Raw genomic sequence first — 21216 nt, forward strand, 5'->3', positions numbered from 1 at the left:
GTACATGTTTCAATAAATCCCTGCATATATTTCCTGTTTTAATAACACAGTACGATAGTTAAATTCTTGATAAGCTTTCCCTTTTAATAAGAGCTGTGTCTTGGGAAGTTTTCTGTGTGTTTCTGTGAGAAGCCTGCAGACTTTAACAGCAGCAACCAACAGACCAACATTAAGGTTTCTGGAGACTCTGAGTCCACTTTGCTAAAAAATAATAAATACAACCTTAAGTTTTCTGTCTCTTACACATTGCAGGGTAACTGCACAGAATGCGACGGCCGTAACGACCTGCGGGAATACTCCAGTATCCTGTCAGCCATGAAGGTCCTCATGTTCACCGAGACAGAGAGCTGGGAGATTTCCAAGCTGCTGGCTGCCATCCTGCATATGGGAAACCTACGATTTGAAGGTACAGAAATAAATACTCCCATCAGACTCGTTAATCAGAGAGGTTTCATGGTTTTTAATCCGCAGTCTCATTTCCTGCAGCTCGTACATATGACAACCTGGATGCATGTGTGGTTGTGAGATCTCCTGATCTGGTGACTGCTGCTTCTCTCATGGAGGTGTGTACAACTGTCTGCAGCTTCTGTTTCAACACAATTATATCTGGTTTCTGTCAGCACAAATAGGTTTTCACAGTCTCTCTTCAGGAAAGACTCTCATGTTGTCTCACTTGTCATTTATAAATCAGGAGATATGATATATTTAGTAAATGAAGAACACTGTAGCACATGTTGTTCCAATGCATTTATCACAGATGTCTGGTGATGAACGTGACCTCAGTCCTGTCCAGTGGCTTGTTAGCCTCAGCACACTAAAGACCAGCAAAGGGTCGAGTCAAGCAGAGTTTTGTCACCTTTGCCACACCATACTGTGTGATCTGTTTTGTATGCCAGGATAGTCACAAGAAAAATGTCTAACTCTTTTGAAAGTGAAACAGTGAAGCTTACTAACCACAACCGCTTGGTCTGAATCTTTTACACATCTGATTAAGACTTCATTTCATAAAAGTGTATGTGTATTGTAGGTTGAGCCTAAGGATGTGATGGTGTGTCTGACCACTCGAACCCTCATCACACGTGGTGAAAGTGTCACCACACCTCTCAGTGTGGAACAAGGCCTTGATGTCAGGGACGCATTTATCAAGGTACTGATCTTTTACAGCCGAAAATAACAACCCAACAGAGGAAACTGTAGAGATGTGCTGCTTTGATCTCACTGTTTGGGATAATTACAGATGAAGCTTTGAAACACCTTATATTGATGGATGAGGCTCTCCTGGTTACTTCCATGTCTTCATTGTTGTTTTTACATCAGTTCTTCTATCCAGATTTTATCCTGCTTAAAAGTTTTTTTTTTACACTTTTCACACTTGATGTTTCAATATTTTTTTTCTTTTTCACAGAAGCTTTCCAACTTTCAGTGGTGGTTAGTAACTCTGGATCAGCAAATTTAATCAGTATTTTTCCTGACTTTGTGTTTTAACAACCAGGGAATCTATGGGAGGTTGTTTGTCTGGATAGTTGATAAGATTAATGCTGCCATATACCGTCCTCCTTCCTGTGAGAGTTCCATCATAAGAAGGTCAATTGGGCTGCTGGACATCTTTGGCTTTGAGAACTTCATTGTCAACAGGTGATTGATATGGTGTACACGTGATATAAAACAGACCATGCAAAGCCTTATTATCTATTTATCTAACATTTTGTTCTCACTGTAGTTTTGAGCAGTTATGCATCAACTTCGCCAATGAGAACCTGCAGCAGTTCTTCGTCCAGCACGTTTTCAAACTGGAGCAGGAGGAGTACAACCTGGAGGACATCAGCTGGCAGCACATTGAGTTCACGGACAACCAAGATGCATTGGACATGATTGCCAACAAACCCATGAACATCATCTCGCTAATTGATGAGGAGAGCAAATTCCCCAAGGTAGAACAAAATAGATAGTTTCAAAGAAGAGCTGTTGTTTAGAGACTAGAAATCATGCTAAAGATTATCATAATCAATGGCTTTTGTGATATAAAGATAAGGTGGTATGCTGGGTCAGTTTTAGACTTTCTATAAGATTTAATCTCAAATTACTAGTGTCAGTAACTAGAAATTGTTAAAAAAGGATGAAAATTCTCTTTTTGGGTTTAAAAAGCATAAAGGTTTATGTGTGGTTCTTTATCTTTCATTAGGGAACTGATGCTACGATGTTGTACAAGATCAATTCACAGCACAAGCTCAACTCCAATTACATTCCTCCGAAAAACAGCTATGAAACCCAGTTTGGCATCCAACACTTTGCTGGAGTGGTGCATTATGAGTCCAGAGGTACGTTCTCTTCCATCTGATGATTGTGCTTTTTTAAATGTTCTGCCTTCCCAATGTCCTCTTGCATGTGCGATTTTCAGTTGGAACTGATTGTTTGTGCAACTATTTTTAAAGGCTTTTGCACACCAAATGTGTATTTGTCATTCAATTCAGCATTAGAAACACTTGAGTGTTGATCACCAGTTTTGAAGAACCGCTTTTTACTTTTTCTACTTTGAAGAAAAGAGGACCACAAAAAAAAATGTATATCAATAAAATCGCACTTGTTCCTTGATGGCTCCATTTTCCCTAATATGGCAAATATCCTCAACTGATAGATTGATATAATACATTGAACTCTGTTTGCAAGTTCCCTGTGCATAAAGATTTTTGTCAGATGAAGGATGAAACAAAGGCTTACCAAAACCTTTGTGTAAAAAACATTTACAAGAAAACTTTGAAAACATGAGGACCTTGTCATTTACAGGGCAGGCTTGCATTATTGTCAACTTGAAAAAAAAATCTTCATGGAAACCATATGTGGCGAGCGATAGGTGTGGTTGGTTATGTGGGATTGGGTATTGGTTATGTTCAGAGATATATAATTGAGCCAGAAAAATAGGAAGAAGTCCGTCAAAGCCACTCTGTGAATTGCACCCAAGGAAATGTTCAATTAGGTTAGTCTCATCTAAGGCACTCCGGGTCACTCACTTAAGCAGCAGGAGACGGGATTCCATCTCCCATTGCAAATATTCATTTACAAAAACAGAGCAAAAAAGTAGGAAGGAACAGTGACAAATTAAGAACAAGGATTTTAGTGCAGATAAGCCCACCAGTGGTGGGACTAGCAATTCAAGATGAGTGGGGGCATCCTGGTCAAGGAACCTCAGACATGCCACATGCACACAAAATGGTTAAGGCCCACAACCAGAAGTACAAGGCTAAACATGGCACACAAAAAGGAGATGCACACCACACACTGATTAGCTGGAAATGCACGCCATAAGAGGTAAAGCATACATACTGATCGGGCAATGCTTGTTGGCTCCAGGAAGAGACAAAGATCTTGAGCTCATCCAGCTAACCTGGGCCTAGAAACACACACTCATTACTACGGGTAAAGCATGGCACAATATCATGAAAAAAGAGACAGACATACCAGCAGTGATCCTCTAATATCCAAGGATGGGCCTACACTGAAACAAGCTGCAAAAAGAAATAGCTAATAAGCAATTGCACTTCAGGTTACAGCAGGAGGAGTTACAGGAGGAACAGCAAACTATACCTGCAGCAGTATCAAAGGACAGGCAACCAGGACGCCGGCAGAGACTAGGGGCTGAGAGCACACACACCATTTAGCCACAATCTTCTTATACAGGCACCGATATCTGAGTGACAGGCTGGTAAGTTCCATGCAACTAAAGGGGACCAGTTAACTAAAGCAATGTAGGAATAAAACATTCCTCCTGCAACATAGACACGCACGCATCCACATCTTGTTCAAATTTGCAAAACAATGTTATGGAAAGCACAAGTCATGTTTTATTCTGGGTATGTTCAGAAAAAAAGGATTCTGGGGCGAAAGAGTGCAAAAAATTAAAGGTAATAAGCAAGAACAGGCTGATATTGATGAAGGGCGAGGAAGCTATTTAAAGGAAAACACATGTTAAAAGGGGCAAACATCTTGTCTTATTTTGAGCGTTAGACTTATCAATTTAACTAATTAAAGTTGCGCTGCTCCACGTAAAACTGAAATAATTTTGAGGATTTCATCAAGCAAATGGAAAAAGTTCAGCAGATGGTCTCCTGAGTTTTCAAACATATGCAGGTGTTGTTGGAAAAAAAGAGGAGATGCTACACAGTGGAGCACAATCCCCTTATATAACAACTTTTATGGTTGCTTTGAAATGAATGTTTTAGCACGGGGGTTTCAAATCTAAGCCTTTCTCCCAAAGTCCAAAAACACGCAAGTTGAGTTAATTGGTGATTCTAAATTAACCCGAGGTGTTAGTGTGAGCGTGTATGATTGTTTGTCTCTGTGTGTTGACCCTGTAATGGACTGGTGTGACCGGGGTGTACCCTGCTTCTCACCCAATGGCAGCTGGGATAGGCTCCAGCCCCCCTGTGACCCTGAACTGGATTAAGCGGATATAAAAATGGGTGGATATTAAAGTTGTTTTTCCTGTCCTCGTGACAGTTTTCAGTCAGACTTATAGCCTCTGGATTAAGCAACATTATATTTTAGACCTTTTTGACCATACTGTAGTGTTTAAAAGTGTTCAAATCTATTTTCATATTCATGTTTGTTTGTTTAATGTGATCTTGTGTTTTTTTTTAAACTCTTTTCACAATTTGTTTATTTATTTATTTGTTATTTTTTTTGCCTTGTTTGGTTTTCAGACTTCATACAATGTGTTTGATGCTAAAATACAGAAACGTCTACAAAGTTCACAAACTTTTAAGTACCCTTGTAATCTAATGTTTAGTCGAAAAGAAACAAATGAGTTTTTCTCTCCTCATCTGTCTGTCAGGGTTCCTGGAGAAAAATCGAGACAGCCTCCATACCGACATCATCCAGCTTGTCCACTCATCCAAGAACAAGTTCATCAAGCAGATCTTCCAGGCTGATGTTGCCATGGTGAGGCCAACGGATGTATTAGAATTTCGATTTTACTATCGAAATGTTTTTTTTTTTGTTTGGTCTTCTGGTGATAATGTCACGGGTGACTTTTGCTTTCTCCAGCTTTTCTCCTAAGCCCTTTCTCACTCAGCTGTTTCTTGTCTGTTTTTTCCATCTTTACCACTAACATCAGTTTCTGTGTGGCTATCAGCAGCCCAGCACCCCTGCTTCCAAGGTAATCAACAGCCATTAGTTTGTGTGTGTTTGCGTAAACTGAATCCAAAGTTTCGCAATGCAACTGGCAGCATCCCCCTGCTTCCTTAAGCCTTTCTCTTTACCCCACAGGTGTACAGTTTGTTGCTGCAGAACAACAGTGTGAACATAGTGCTGATGAGGAGAGATTTACTGTATGGCAGTGTAGAGGACACTCTTGTGCACTCTGTGTTTGCATTGTGTACCTTGATATATTTATTTTAAAGGTGGGAATCACCTCTGGAATGTGTAACAGAACTGATAACATTTTTGTCTCCAATGAGAACAATAGTTGGAGTTCTGATCTACAACCCTGTTTCCAAAAAAGTTGAGCTACTATATAAAATGTAAATAAAAATTGAATGCATTTTTTTTAAATGCCAGTTATTTAAACGCTATATTTTGATATTTTTTTCAAATGCAATAAAAACTTGAATTTATTAATTAGTTTGAATCTTCATTTATTAGATACAATTAAGGATTTCAGGATTTCATTTAACATTAGCCTTCATTTTAATTACACTTATTTGGGAACCGAGGATTCTAATTGTCTGTGATGGACTGCAGACCCGTTCAGGTTTTACCCCTTTCCTCTCACTCTTTGGTTGCTGGGATAGCACCCCTGCGACCCTGCATAAGATCGTTGGACTTTTTCAGAGAAATCTGTTTTCATTCTTGCTGAATATAAAATTTCAGCTGCTCAACAGTCCATGGTTGTTGTCTAGCTCTCCTCTTCAAATGCACCGTACATTTAAATAGGAGACAGATGTGGACTGCAGGCAGGCCAGTCAAAACACCCGCACTTTCTGTGTTTATGAAGCCACTGGTTTGTAAGGTGTGCAGAATGAGGTCTGACATTTTCCTGCTGGAATTACAGGGAAAAGACGTAATTTGATAGTAGCATGTGCCTCCACAGATTGCCAACATATACCTCTGCATCAACGGTGCCTTCACACATGAAGTCATGCATGCACCATCACAGACACTGGCTTCTGCTCCTTTCTCTGATAACAACCTGGATGGTCTTTGAATATTTGGCACGCAGAGCCAGACATCAGCTGAAACGTGGACTCGCCTGACCACAAAATATGCTCTGTTCAGAAATTTTTGAAAATTTGGCAACCTTTCTTGCTCCATGTTGCTCCATGTTGAGAAAAAAATATGTGTGTTTATGCATACACCCATGATTGCATTTACTTCAGGTGACTATTGAGATTTCTAGTCTGATTTTTCTTAAATTTTTCCAAATTTATGCTGTATCATTTTTTGTATATTCTTCTGAGTGGGGCATGTTTAGCTTCAAAAGCTGTTTTCATTGTGTTAATGAGCACTAATGCAGTACCAAACCATCACTGATGCTGGCTTTTGTGTTCATAATAGGCCGGATGGCCGCTCTCCTCTCTGTCCTACCTTGAACTAGAGGACAGGGACTATCCCAGAGGATGTGGCGTTCATGATATCCCAAAGAAGCTCAGATTTCCAGACCATAGGACAGTTATTTGCTTGTTATTTATATGTTTGGGCCTATAGAGAGGACTGATGTGTGTGGATCATGTTTTTTTTTTCTTTGCTTGGTAGAGTTTACGAATACTGAGTATTTGTTTTCCACCACACATCTTATTTACAGAGATTTTTCTGAACTCTCTTGATCTTTTGATTATCTTATGTACAATAGATGATTAAATCCACAGAATTCTTTGCAATTTCAATGTTGAGACATATTGTTCTGATATTCCTGAACTGTTTGGTCGCACAGTCTTTCACAGAGTAGTGAGCTAGACATGAAGTTTTGGATATAGTAAACTGTTTCTTTTTTTTTTAATAATGCCGTTTCTTTCACATGACACAACTTTTCCAGTCTTCTGTTGCCCCCATTCCAGCGTTCCTTCACCCAAATTTACAAAGATTCTACATTTTAACATGCAATGTGTTCTCTTTGTCCTAGTTTCAATTCAAAATATTTTTTTCCCTTCAAATTATTTCATTTTGTTTTCACAGAATCTCAACTTTTTTGTAACCACTGATAAATATTATCAAAGTTTATTGGCCAGCTGTTGCTGTACTGGGTTGAATTTCTTTCTTTTTTTTTCTTGGTTCTAATATCGTGTCCCCATCATAACCATAAATTATTGGCAGCAAAACATAATCAACACATGTCAGTAAAAGCTCAATTTCTTCCAGAGGTTTGCTGAACATTTAACAAGCGTTAAGTGTGTGTATATGTTTGTGTGTTTACAGGGTGTTGAGACGAGGAAGCGCTCTCCCACTCTGAGCAGCCAGTTTAAGCGTTCCCTCGAGATGCTGATGCGGACGCTCAGTGTGTGTCAGCCGTTCTTTGTTCGCTGTATAAAACCCAATGAGCTCAAGAAACCAATGGTGAGTTTTTTCTGAGAAACAAACCACTGCCCACTGAACGTAATGCATGAAACTGCTGTCCTTCATGTTTGATGATTTGCGTGAAATGATTTGAAAAAACTATAACAGTCTCAGAATGTATAAATTCTTAAATGGTATTCATATATATATATATATATATATATGCATTTACATTACCTTCTCATAAATTTTCTTTACCTAAATTATTAGTTGTGTGAACAAATATAAGTTTGGGAGGTATCATATTTGTTTCTCACCAAATTTTAGATGACAAATTACATCCGTACAAATGCCATGTGTTAAGCTGTAGCCCATTAGCTTAGCTTTGCAGTAACAGCAAGCCTGATCCGGTCTGTTAGAAACAAAATTCAGCTGCCTGCTTTAAAGCTCAGTGTTTCATAAGTGTATAGAACTTAAGCTGACATGTCAAGCTGTGATGTTAATCAGGGATATTGGCCTTTGGCAAGGAGCAGTAACGAGAGTGTTGTGATCACTATAAGGGTGTTGTGCAACCAGTGGACGGTCTTCTTTAAATCTTTCTTGGAGAGTCCAACCTGCTTTGCAGCCACCTGTTGGGGCAGCAGCATCAGAACATGTGGCTCAAAGAAACTGATCAAACTGGTAAAGAAGGCTGACTCTGTGCTTGGGACTTCTATTGAGCCTCTGGACCTAGAAGAATGCTACACAAGTTAATTAAGATAAAGAACAATACTACCCACCCCCACAATAACACAATGCTTAAACAACAGAGTGTGATCAGCAAGAGACTTCTTCAGCTAAGATAACATGGAGAGATACGGGAGGTCATGCCCTTCCAGCAGCAACAATACATAATGAAAAACAACAGTAACACTTCTTATTTGACATTTGTAAATCATAAGCTGCCCTTGATTGTAAATTGTTGTTTTTTTATTTTGTTAATTTTCTTGTGGAGCTTGTTCCAGCATCTACACACCAGAGAGCACTTTAGAAAAGGCTTAACTTTTTAATTTTTAAGTATTTCTGTGTATTTTTCTCAGTTGTTTGACAGAGAGTTGTGTATTCGTCAACTTCGCTACTCTGGCATGATGGAGACCATCCGGATAAGGCGAGCAGGTTATCCTATCAGATACAGCTTTGCCGAATTTGTGGATCGTTACAGAGTCCTGATGCCTGGCGTCAAACCTGCGCACATCCAGGTCAACAGCATGATGTCTTTTGGTTTTGGTCTTACAAAAAAGTGGTTAGTTTAGAACTGACCACACCAGTTTCCTCATAGATTTATATCATGTCATGTCATTATATTATATCAGCCTTCAGATAACATCCAAACTTTATCTTTTATGTGTGTTCCATGTAATCTTTTTTTTTTTTTTTAATTCTGCTTCACCAGTCGTTTAAGACTCGTATTTAGTCTAATTCCAATAAAACAATTTCTTAATGCAAGAAATATTAGTGTCAGTTTACCTGACATCATAGGGTATTATCATCATTACTGGTACGGGAGGCATCGCTTTTACACAGTTTTGTCGCCATACAGGAGGACCTACGAGGAACCTGCCAGCAGATAGTCTTAGCCCGGCTGGGAGAACACGATGACTGGCAGATCGGAAAAACCAAGATTTTCTTAAAGGTTGTTCAATCACTTTTCTTTTACACACTGAAAATGTTGTTAATGTTGTTACAGTGTCGATGTCTGTATTTTATCAATGGTCCATCTAAATAATCTCTCAGTAGCTTTATATTGTCATGTTGAAGCACAACAAATTAGAAATGGCAGCCATAAAACACTGTGAACGCCCCAATAGTACTCAACCATCAACATCTTTCAGCCTGCAAACCCCACTCTCACATTTTTTAGGCTCAAGATTTTCATGGAACTTTACTTAAACCCTTCTTCGTCTGGTGGGGATATGGATTCTGAGTTCCTCTAAACATTCATTATCAGTGGTGAAAGTTCCTACAATTAGTAAAAAATCTACAGTGTCTCCCGTTTTATATTTTACCCTCCATAGTTTTTAACACAACAACTTTAATACCTTTAAAACAATTCATTTTAAGTTGAAAGTTGGCATGTTTGTAACTGGAATCCAACTTTAAATAGGAAGGTTATTTAAGCCATGAAAATGTCAAATTAAATTATGTATACATGGAAATGTAAACATCTTCCATTTTTACACCATTTATACTACAGCTCTTTGGGGGAATTTATGCTATTTTGTGTAATTTAATTTGATTATCCTATTTTACTATTTGTTTCATTTGATCTTACAAAAACATTAATTCTGAGCAAAGTTATAGATATCTAATATCTACAGGTACCTTTTTGATAATCTAAAAATAAGTCATTCTCCATTGCTCTGATATTCAGGATATCTCAATCACATACATCCACATTTTACAATAAAAAAAAGACAAAATAAATCAGTTGAACTGGGGAATCCTATTTGAGGTGACATGGAATGACCTGTAGCTCTTCTTTTGTTTGCCACCTTGTCTCGTCTTGTCCTCTGTCAGGACCACCATGACATGCAGCTGGAGATTGAGAGGGACAAGGCCATCACTGACAGGGTCATCCTCATCCAGAAGGCTGTGCGCGGACTGAAAGCGAGGTGAGCGGCTTTGTAGGACACACGTTATATTTAGCCATCATGACCTTAATGATCTTTAAAGGGTTTATTTATCTTTATTTTCTATCTACTGTGGTAAATCCTTTAGGATTTTATGGTGGAAATCAGTTTATGCTTACCTGTTAGTCTGTTTTTCTAGGAATGACATAAAGAGCAGATTTTTGTCTTCTTCTGCAAAGATATTCTAACGTAACCTTGTCAGAAACAAGTTGATGACAATGATAGTTCATGCAGATAGTGTGCTCTGTTCTTCCTCATGGTTAAATATAGGACTGTGTTCATTGTGATGTTAGCATCTTTGCTTGCACCACACTGAACATGGAGGTAAAAATTGGAAAAGTTTTTTTGTGGAAGTTGAAAGTTCAGTTGGGCTACAGTCATCTTAACCAGAGGGATACATCACTTCCACATCTCAAACTCAGCTGAGAGAAGGCACCAATCACATCTGAGAGAATGGGAGGAGTTTGCTTGAGAGGAGTCAAAAAATCCGCTGAGAACTCTCATTTCCTCAAAAGTCAGTAATGGGGTCCCAGTCTTTTCATCCTTGTAATTTTTCTTTAAAAAAAAAAAATATTATAAATGGAAAATCAAAGACTATGTTTTGACTGTTTTTTTAAGTATGGAACAGAAAAATAGGAGGTGCCAGTTGCTCTTGTAAGTTTCAGCTTACTTCAGAATGACTATATTAAGGCATGTCAGTTATCTTCTAAGTCTGTATATTTCACACTGTGTTCATCTCAGAGGAGGGGATTCTGGATTTATAGTTTGAATCTAATTTCTTTTTCTTTCAAAGGACAAACTTCCTCAGACTCAGGAGCGCTGTGACTTTCATTCAGAAGATCTGGAGGGGTTATCGATGCAGGAAGAATTACCAGATTGTGAGTCCTTTACACCATCTTTTTTGTTTCTCTTCACCGAAAGCCTCATAGCCTCAAAACATCTCAACTCAGGCGTGATGTCCTCACCACACCGCACCACATCACTCCATTCTCTTTTTCGTTTACTTGACATGGGAAAGATGTATAGGGAAATAAACTGTTGAAAAAAGTGTCCCTTTAGAAGGATTAAAATAATGAGTAACTAACAACTATCCATACTGACTAAATGAAGATAAGGAATAAATTAAGAACGGTAACACCTCACTTATGGAACATGTTTCTCTCCTCCAGATGAAGTTGGGCTTCTTGCGCCTCCAGGCGGTCTGCAAGTCAAGGAAGTACTACAGAAGCTACCGGATTACTCGCCTTCGCGTTACTCTCATCCAAGCCCGCTGCAGAGGCTTCCTCATCCGGCAGACATTTTGGCGACGTCTTCATGCCGTGTTGACCATCCAGGCCTACACCAGGGGCATGATAGCCAGACGCCTCTGCCAGAGGCTCAGGGCAGAGGTAAACAGTCATTATGTTAACTACTGCCACTTGTATAATGTTGTTGGCATGTCAGAAAGAGAGGGCTGCTGGTTCTAAGTTGGAAGGGAATGAAATTGTGACATGATTTGGCAAAACAAAACTGTGACACCTTGTTCGTCTCATGCCTTTCTTTGATACACCTTAATGGTTCGTATTTTTTTTATTTTTATATGCATGAGAGGATATATAGATGAGAGGATTGATACTGCTTGTATGAAGCCGCAAACCCCAGCAACCAGTTATCTTAGTTTAACATTAAGACTGGAAACAAGGGAAATGCCAGCCTGTCCAAACACACTAGTACCTTTAAATCCCTCAAATATTTTAAATATCTTGTGTCTTTGTAGTGTTCTTTATCTGATAGAAATAAGCAGTTGAAACTGAGCATTACTCTTTGGTGGTCTCAAAATCAGAATGATATGTAACATATCTTAGAAACCCATTTTCAATTTGTCATCTTGTTGTTCAGAGCTAACTTTTTTAATTAGATTTATTTCATTTTGATTGGGCAAAAAATGATCACATTGCTGATGTTGACGTTGCCTGCAGGTGTTTTTATGATGGTTTTATCAACATTGTTAACAAGCATGCTCCATTTAGGAGGTGTCGAGTCAAAAGCAGAAACAATGCATGGTTCACTCCTGACCTTTCTGATCTCCTCCACCAGCGCAATCGGGCTGGGCTAAAGCCAGAAAAACAGATCAAATCTCTGACTGGTTAGTCTTTAGGCAATTACGTAATGCATGTGCTGATAAGATCAAGAAAGCTAAAGCCAATAACCGCTTATCAGAATCTAAATAACCCCTCAAAATTCTGGAAAATGACCAAATCCATTTCTGAAAATAGTAAAGGCTTCAAACTACCTCCATGCATGGTTAAAGACTCTGAAAAAGTCTCTGATAAAGCCAAAATGCTTACTTGTTTTAACGGACATTTTATTGCCTCAGCGTTTTTATTTGAGTTTCTTAACCCCACAAATTCTACGTTTATCTCTTTTCCTGCTAATTCTGATAATCAGACTCAAGACCCTCAGTCTCTTAGACTCAACACCAGCTGCAGGCCCCGATAAACTCGAGTCTTACTTTTTATAGTTAGCATCTGATTTTATTGCCCCTCCCTTGACTCACATTTTCAATTGTCATTGGTCACTGACACCATGCCTCTCATCTGGAAGTCTGCCCATGTCACTCCTCTGCTCAAATGGGGCGCCCCCATGATTTTAAACAATTACGGGCCCATCTCCAAGCTGTCTGTTCTGGCCAAAGTTCTTGAGTCCCTTGTTACTGATCAGCTGAAGGATTTTTCAAATGAGAACAGTATTTTATCTGATTTTCAATCTGGTTTTAGAAAAAAGATACAGCACAGTTACAGTAGCACTTAATGTTTTTAATGAATCTATAGATTTCATTGATAAAAAAAAAAAAAAAACAGCACTGTGCAGCACTGTGCAGCCCTTTTTATCGATCTGTCTAAAGCTTTTGACACTGTGGACCACTCCATCCAGAACTCAGTGTGTGCAGGGAGACGGCTGCACTTCCAGCTCACTCATTTTGACAAAAGGTGTGCCACAAGGGTCAGTCCTGGGCCTTTTGTTAATCAGTAACATCAATCATAATATATCAAATGCAAAATTTAATTTTTATGCTGATGACACAGTCATGTACACTTCTGCTTCCACATCTGTCCAAGCTCCTCCTATACCTGCTTTTAACACCATCCAACAACATTTTTATGATTTAAAATTGGTTTTAAATGCAGATAAAACAAAAGTCATGATGTTTTTCTAATTCGAGGTCCAAACTTTCAAACCTGCCTTCGGTTATCACTGCTCAGGGAACTCAGATATAATTTGTCTTTACCTACAAATATCTTGGCATTTTAATTGACAGTTCCCTCTCTTTTACTGATTGTTTTTTCTTTTGTATAAAATCATGTCTCTCTTTTGAATCGAGAAAGAGACACATTCATGTCTATGCTGGACCATGGTGATGTTTTGTATATGCATGCCTCCTCTCAAAGCCTACAGTCCCTGGATACTGTGTATTATGGAGCTCCGAGGTTCATCACCAATTTCAAATATCTCACACATCATTGTTTGCTGTATGCTCGTGTTGGATGGTCTTCTTTGTCTGCTCGTGGACTTAATCACTGGCATATTTTGATTTATAAGTCTATTCTAGGTCTGCTCCCATCCTACCTTCTGACCAACATCAGTCAGAGGAGCACAGAAGCCTATAACCTTAGTTTATAACCTGTTTTTTTACAGTCTTTTCCGATAGTAAGACCTGAACTGGGAAAAAAGCCGTTCAGGTTTGCAGCTCCACTTACTTGGAATAATTTACAAAAAGACCTGAAACTTAAAAGTTTGGTTTCACTGGAGGTTGTTGAGCGACTTGGAGGTTGACACATCTGGCTGCAGATATTTTAACTGATGCACTAAATTTTTATTTCATGAAAAATTTTGATCTGATTCTGTGTTTTTTTAATGTATTGAATTCTAGTTTCACATTTTTTGTGTATGTGTTTGTCTGACTGCTCAATGTACTGCTGCCCGTCTTGGCCAGAACACTCTTGAACCAAAGATTTTTAGCTTTGTGCTAATGTTGTCAAATTGGAAGGTTAATATCATCCATGTACGCCAGAGCTTCTCTATGTGTTGTTATCTCTGGGGCACTGTAGGCTGGTTTGTTTGGTCTAAACATATGTTAATCTGCTGAAACTGAGCCCTCTCTGTGTTTGGAACCTCATAATTGAAAATCCAACTTTCTTCTCCTGCTGGAAAAATGCTTTTTAAGAGCAGCAGACAGTCTTTTTCATGATTACAGAGGGACACAATGTTCTTATATCCCCAAATACTGAATGGACAAGTAACATGGGGGACAGCCTTTCCTTAGTGGCCAGAGAACTGTTGTTTTTTTTTTTTATTATTATTCTACAGTTTCTGATTTCTTTTGCTGACCAGCAGTGAATGATTAGGTTGAGGTGCTTAGTGCTCACAGTTTGTTCACAGCTTAAAATGGGATAAATACAGAGGTCAGATTCCTCTGTGTGTAATAGCATGCTGGCAGATAAAGATTCTAGAAATCATTTCAAGTCACGAAGGGAATTTTCTCATGGAAAGTCTTTGTAGATATACAATTTTGGTAAACAGGGATTACATTTTTGGGGGTTTAATGATAGTCTGGGGAAAGACTAATACAAAAACAATATGTAAAAGGAACAGTTTTGTTATCTTCAGAGAGAATGTGGCTGTTTTCTGCTGCTTCCAGTCTTTACCACAGAATGGATATAAAGGACGGATGTAGTCAACAGAATGTCATCACTGGTTTATAGTTTTGAAATGTTCATTTTTTTGCATTTGGTTGTCGCCATCTTGGTATTTTGGTGTGAGAAGTAATCTTGTTTGGATATAGAGCATTACCCATAATCCATGTTTACATGGAAATTAAGTGTATTACTTGTTTTTGTCTCCCCCCTTGGTCACACTGGAGAAAACACAACAACTTTCGTGGTGTTTAGTACACGTTCTACTTTAAAATAAAAGTGCCAATTAAGTGCATTAATCTTTCAACAGTCACCTATTGTTTTCTTACTAAACATCACTCACAGAGAAAATAGTGGCAGAAAAGAGAAATTCAACAAGTATGTTCCACTAGAGGCAACAGAAAAATGAGAGAAAGACCAGCAACATCTGCCCTTCTTAACTGGAAGCTTCCTGCCAAGCCACCATTTTCACACCAACACCAAAGTCATTATAGGGCTAGTGTTCTTACAGCAGCATGTCTGCACATTACCAAAACAGTTTACTGTGGTTATGTGAAACATGCCAATCCATGGAATATTTCCTTTCCGCATGTTTCAATTTGTTGACTCTGATGTGTGATGAGGTGATTAATGCATGTCACTAAGGTTCAGGGATCTGCTAATGCCTTTCGGTCTGGTAATCATTTATGTGTGTGTGACTCAAGAAAGAGAAAGGAAGCAAATATTAGCTTCTTTTGGGTTTTATTAATTGAATTTCCTCCCATACCCTGATGTGTTGCTATCTGAAACAGGTAATTATATAACTCATAGATCTGATTATTCCTGTGGACCTAAAATATTTCTACTCTACTATTTGTCTTTTGGCAAACAAATAAAAACATTTCCAAAGAAAGAAAAAGGAAAAGTTAACAAAACCTTTTAGTCTCTATTCACGTTTATTGAGACCTAAGGTGCTATTGTTGCTGATGCCAGTTGAAAATCCATGAGTATCAGGGATGTTCCTCCTAAAAAAATTATTACAAAACTTACAAAACTCACATGTCAAGGGAGAGACTCTAGCAGACACAAAGCTGGCCCTTCTCTAAAGCTCATCTTGATGAATAAGAAAGTTTTTAGTCATCACTTGAGTGCTGGTGAGATGAAAGTTGACCTTTTAAAATCAGGAATGTGCTTTAATTCTGGAGAAAGAGAAGCATTTATCCTCAAAAACAGTTGATACAGTCCAGCAGGGTGATGGGAATGTGTGATGCTTTTTGTATTTTTTAGGCCGTCTGAAGAAAAAGCTTGGCTCTGGGCAGCATTAGACCTCACAATGAGATGGACATCGGAAACATACAGCAATGTGGTTGTTTGAGTCTCACCATCTTGACAAAATAAACCTGTTAGATAAAAACTAACAACAAATCAAAATTTGCCAAACTGTTTATTTCTTTGAGCCCTTATGTCTACTTAATTATGGGTATCATTTAAAAAAACACACATCAATTAGCTGATGTAACCACAAAGACTTGAGGACAAAGTTAATTGGTTTAATATTTAAAGTGGATTTGACACTTTTTTAAAGTCAGAGGTTATTTGGACCCAGTAGCGACAGCTAAGACCCGCACTGCTACTGTTCTGTAAGACGTTGCCACATGTCTGCAAACATGGTAGCTGCATCAATCTTTTAGATAGTCCATGATCTTCATGCTAAATTAAACATTCTGCTGGCTGAAGAACATCTTCATGATTGCAACAAGCATCAAATTTTTATTTCAGGTTTTCTATGTCCCGTTATTGTCATTGTGAATGCTTCCAGTCATGGTTATTGTGTGGTGAAATGCTGATATCATGAAAGAAATTAGGTTTGATATGACATTAAAGGTGCCCTTACAGAAATCTTCTTGTGAATTAATTCTTGAAATTAAAAGAAGATAGGACTAGTTTTTTTGTACAGAACTGCAGCCGTTTTCTTTGCGACAATGAGCAAAATGTCCTGACAGAAGTGTCTCAAATTACTATTACTAAGAATAGGATAAGTCACAACCTCTCCATCATTAGTCAGTTTACTAAGTTTTTTTATTTCTCTTTTCACTTAAAGGCCAATATGATTTATCAAATGCTTTTATTTATTATGCTTAAGAACTTATTCATCTATTTAATTAGACATTTTGGACCTAAAAAGTGACTTTTTAAATATGTGATTTTTGAATGTGTTTGTTTAGAAGCTGCTCGCATGTCTGTGAAATATGGAAATGTGTTTGTTTTTTTTCATTTTCTGGTTGCACAGATTTTGTTCTTATGTTCTGAAAAATAATTTAATAAATTATTTTTCTTTGTAAATGCTTTGTTTATGTCAGTCTGTTATTAAATTGAGTTCTCTAAGTGCTGAACAGCAGAGCAGCTTGCAGACCTGAACACACCTGAGGCAGCTGATGTTACATGTTGTCTCTACATTTGCTTTGCTGCTTTTCACATCAGTGTGTAAAAGTTGCATTCTGTTGCATTTACTGTAAGCCTCATAAACAGGTGAAAGTACTTAATAGCTTTTTCTGCTTCTGTTCTATCATTCCTGTCCAGTTACACATTTTATTATAATGTACTGTACTGTAGCTAGTTTTCATCTGCACCTGTAATATTTCCTTTCACCTGCACATCTAGTTCTAAACAGACAAATTGTTAAATTCTAACACTAAAATAAAGATAATCAATAAAAATACCCGCTGCCTGCTTCTGTGAACCCGTGTCTGTTTCCTCCCTTCGCAGCTGCAGCGTCGCCTGGAAGCCGAACATCAGCGCCTGGCCGAGGAGGAGCAGCTGCGAAACCAGATGACTGTTCGACGGGCCAAAGCGGAGGCTGAGAGGAAACACCAGGAGCGGCTCATCCAGCTGGCCCAGCAGCAGGAGGAGAGGGAAAGGGAGGAAAAGGAGGAGGCGAGGAGGAAGAAGGAGCTGCTGGAGCAGATGGAGAGGGAGAAGGAGCAGCCCGTCGACCACTCCGACATGGTGGACCGTATGTTTGGTTTCCTCGGGGACTCTGGGCCATTACCAAATCAGGACGGACAAGCACCTGCTGGTTTTGAGGTTTGTATTTATAGTTTTTCTAGTCGAGTGAAGCTGTCTGACTAAGTGTTCCAGTTGACCATATTTTTTTGGTCAACTGGAACACTGGAGTTTTTCAATAGTATTTGTAGCGTTTTGTAGTAAATGGAAGCTTGACAGCAGTAAAGATTCAGAGTAAAATATCGCAGCAACTGTTGGGATAGTTTTACATGCATTTTTTTACAGATTTTCTCAATCTGCAGAGCACAAATTCCAACAGATCTGATCACTAAATGAGGTGGAGTTTTGGTTGTGAACGCCTTGGGAACCAGATAGATCTGAGAGTTCAATTTTAATTTACTCAGGCAGAATGGTTCCAGCCATCCTTCATCCTGTACAAACTGATTTCAAACCAGCCTTACCTGGGCTGGACAATTACAACAGCCTTTGTAATGTGGGGCAGGTTTGAATGGACATAGTAAGAAGTTGAAATCTCCAAGTTCCACAGCAACTAGAATGCCCCATCTGCAAAAATAACGATATCTACATCGCTCTTTGTTGTAGTTGTTGTCTGGAGTTTATCAGCAGATTTTATCTGGACTCGTGAATGTATCATATCCTTTAAACATAAGCATGTTAGCATCCTAATTGTAGCTTTTAGCAAAGCCTAAAGCAGCATCACAGATATGATAGTATAGCTTTACTTCATACTCCAATACATAGTGATTCCAAGCAGGTTTTAGTTGCATTCTCAGTCAACAAAAGATTGAGCTTTAAATGTACTCTCATCTATCACACTGCAGTGTATATCAGGATCAAAACACACAGAAGCAGATTGGTAGGAAACTAATGAAACAGATTCAGATAATCTTAACAATTAAAGCAATAGGGTGAACAAATGGTGCTGTTTAGGCAAAATCCAACCATTCATCCAGTGGTTGGACAAAGACATCCAAACATGCAAAGTAATTCCAAAACTAAGTAGGTGGGTTAAGGAGACAGGGATGTGTGGGAAAACAGAGTGAGTGGATAAAAACCACAGGTTTATAAAACAACTGAGGATGGTCAGAGAAATGGAAACAGGTGACCAAACTGCAAACAAGGAGTGGGTGACGTGAGTCACAAGTGGGGGGCAGGAGACACTGACTCAGAAGATCCGTTAAGGGTAGAAATAATTAAACAAAGTAGCTCTTTTTGGAAAAAATAGTTCACGATGTTAAATGGGAGCAGCTTTTCAAAGCTGTTCTTTGATTTAGCTCTGCCTTCACATTGTAAGATACATATAATAGCAAATATTCTTGATATTTTTGTCATTGATTGACTTTAGATATAGTATAGTATGACAGTAAGTATAATGGATCAAAAACACAACAGAAGTTTTGGGTTTTTTTGCCTCTTAGAAGCAGAAGAACTCTACAAGAGGCTTTCAAACTGAGAGCTCTAACATTTTCTCATCATGCTGTTTACAATTAATTTCCCATTTATACAACAAGCTTTCTGGCCTCTCAATAGGTTTGAATAAAATTCTCCCTCCTTTCAGCTCTAGTATGGTCTCTAATAACTCTGAGGAAAGTGGTCTCACATCTGTGTGTTTCCTTAGGACCTGGAAAAGACTCCCTGTGGTGAAGAAGCAGAAGAGGAAGTGCTGAACGAAGCTCCGCCGTTACCTGAAGAGGAAGAGGAAGATCTGTCTGAGTACAAATTCTCCAAGTTTGCTGCCACCTACTTCCAAGGTGTTTCCACTCACACCTACATCAGACGACCTCTGAAACAACCTCTGCTTTTTCACGAGGACGAAGGAGACCAGCTGGTGAGACTTGGCTTTGCTCTCAAATACATATCAAATATGTTTGCATACAAATAACATATAACTTAGTTTTCTTTTTATCTTTATAAAAAAACTAAATAAATGTTTCTCTTTGTTCCAGCGTGGAACATTTGGACAAAATGTATTGACAAAATGATATGTTTCTATTAGTGTGGAATAGTTTTCATGACATTAGAATGAACCATATATACTGTATATCCAAACATACTGTACACACCTTCCTGTTGTTGTTCTCCCGTGTTTGTTCAGTAGCTCAGAAGGATCAAACCAAACATTGAATCTACAAAAGTCCTTTGGTGTTTTTAACAGCCACCATAGTTTGGGATTTAAGTTGGCTGCAGTTTACAATCTTTGTTGCTAGATGTCACTACTACACCTCACACACTGGATGTTTATGGACAAAAATGTGAGAAGTGTTTCTAATACACACCGTTTTGTTGTAGTGTGCTGACATTAAATATTTCTAGATGTTGCGCTCTTCCTGGTTTTTTTTTCTGTAAAAATATGATTAAATTTGATCCCTTGACAGAGAGTGTGACTTGTAGATTTAAGCCAAGAAATCCTGAAGATTTACTGTGATTGTGCCTTTGTGTTCAGTTAGATAACCCAACAGGCTACAGAAAGCATTCAATTATTGTCCTTGTTGCTAAAATAAATGTTCGCTTCTGTCGTCTAGGCAGCATTAGCAGTGTGGATCACTGTGTTGAGGTTCATGGGAGACCTTCTGGAGCCCAAATGTCAGATGGTCATCAACGATGGCAGCGAAAAGATTCCTGTCATGACCAAGATCTACGAAACGCTCGGAAAGAGGACATACAAGAGGGAGCTACAGGAGCTGCAGGTGGAAGGAGAGGTGAGATAATGCTGGTCAGTGTGGAGCATTACTGATTTGTCAGGTCTGTGAGGTTGTTTTCAAGCACACTAAATGTAATCTGATTCCTGTGTCTGCAGAACAGCTCCATAGACACTCAGAAAAGGAACAGCGTCAGGCATAAACTCGTGTCTCTCACCCTGAAGAGGAAATCCAAGATCACAGAGGAGGTGAGACTCACATGAAACTCTACTACTTTTAGATTAACACTGACTAAAGTAAAAGCTTTTATATTTGATCTGTCTTGTTTCTTCTTATATACACTATTTTTTTAACCTATTGCAGAGTTGAGAAGTAGCTAGCTATAAAATTGTATTGAGGCTGAAACCTGTACAAACCAGTCAAACTTTTTTTGGCCAGCCATCAAGTGACATTTATCCTTCTTCCCTCGTTAGAAGTCCTCCAACTTAAGCGAGGACATCAAGTCAAATTTTTAAGACTTCCAAGATGCCACGAACAAGAATCAGAAATCTCTCTCTTTATCGTATATGGCAGGTCGCCAGGCGGCTAACAGAGGGGAGCGAGTACGGCCTTCAGGGGAACAGCATGCTGGAGGACAGACCCACCTCCAACCTGGAGAAGCTTCACTTTATCATTGGAAATGGTATCCTGCGACCGGCCCTCAGGTGAGCAGTTTCTCTGTAACTGTAGCTGCTGTGAAACAGAAAG

General features: G+C 38.7%; 1 protein-coding gene across 2 annotated transcripts in view; it reads left to right on the plus strand.

The window, feature by feature from the left end:
- The window catches only part of myo7ab (myosin VIIAb), a 55120-nt gene that overhangs the window by 14814 nt on the left and 19090 nt on the right, over positions 1-21216 (plus strand). For both annotated transcript variants that reach the window (XM_072375216.1, XM_072375217.1), the window contains exons 8-25: positions 253-406; positions 487-563; positions 1028-1147; positions 1493-1635; positions 1721-1931; positions 2183-2318; positions 4829-4935; positions 7408-7545; positions 8565-8723; positions 9065-9157; positions 10042-10136; positions 10948-11032; positions 11324-11542; positions 17573-17890; positions 19449-19658; positions 20353-20529; positions 20628-20717; positions 21043-21173. In XM_072375216.1, coding sequence (XP_072231317.1) covers positions 253-406; positions 487-563; positions 1028-1147; positions 1493-1635; positions 1721-1931; positions 2183-2318; positions 4829-4935; positions 7408-7545; positions 8565-8723; positions 9065-9157; positions 10042-10136; positions 10948-11032; positions 11324-11542; positions 17573-17890; positions 19449-19658; positions 20353-20529; positions 20628-20717; positions 21043-21173 — 2663 coding nt within the window. The remainder of the gene's footprint in view (positions 1-252; positions 407-486; positions 564-1027; positions 1148-1492; positions 1636-1720; positions 1932-2182; positions 2319-4828; positions 4936-7407; positions 7546-8564; positions 8724-9064; positions 9158-10041; positions 10137-10947; positions 11033-11323; positions 11543-17572; positions 17891-19448; positions 19659-20352; positions 20530-20627; positions 20718-21042; positions 21174-21216) is intronic.

The sequence above is a fragment of the Leuresthes tenuis genome, unplaced genomic scaffold, assembly GCF_036924035.1.
Source record: "Leuresthes tenuis unplaced genomic scaffold, fLeuTen1.0.hap1 SCAF_21, whole genome shotgun sequence".
Classification (NCBI taxonomy): domain Eukaryota; kingdom Metazoa; phylum Chordata; class Actinopteri; order Atheriniformes; family Atherinopsidae; genus Leuresthes; species Leuresthes tenuis.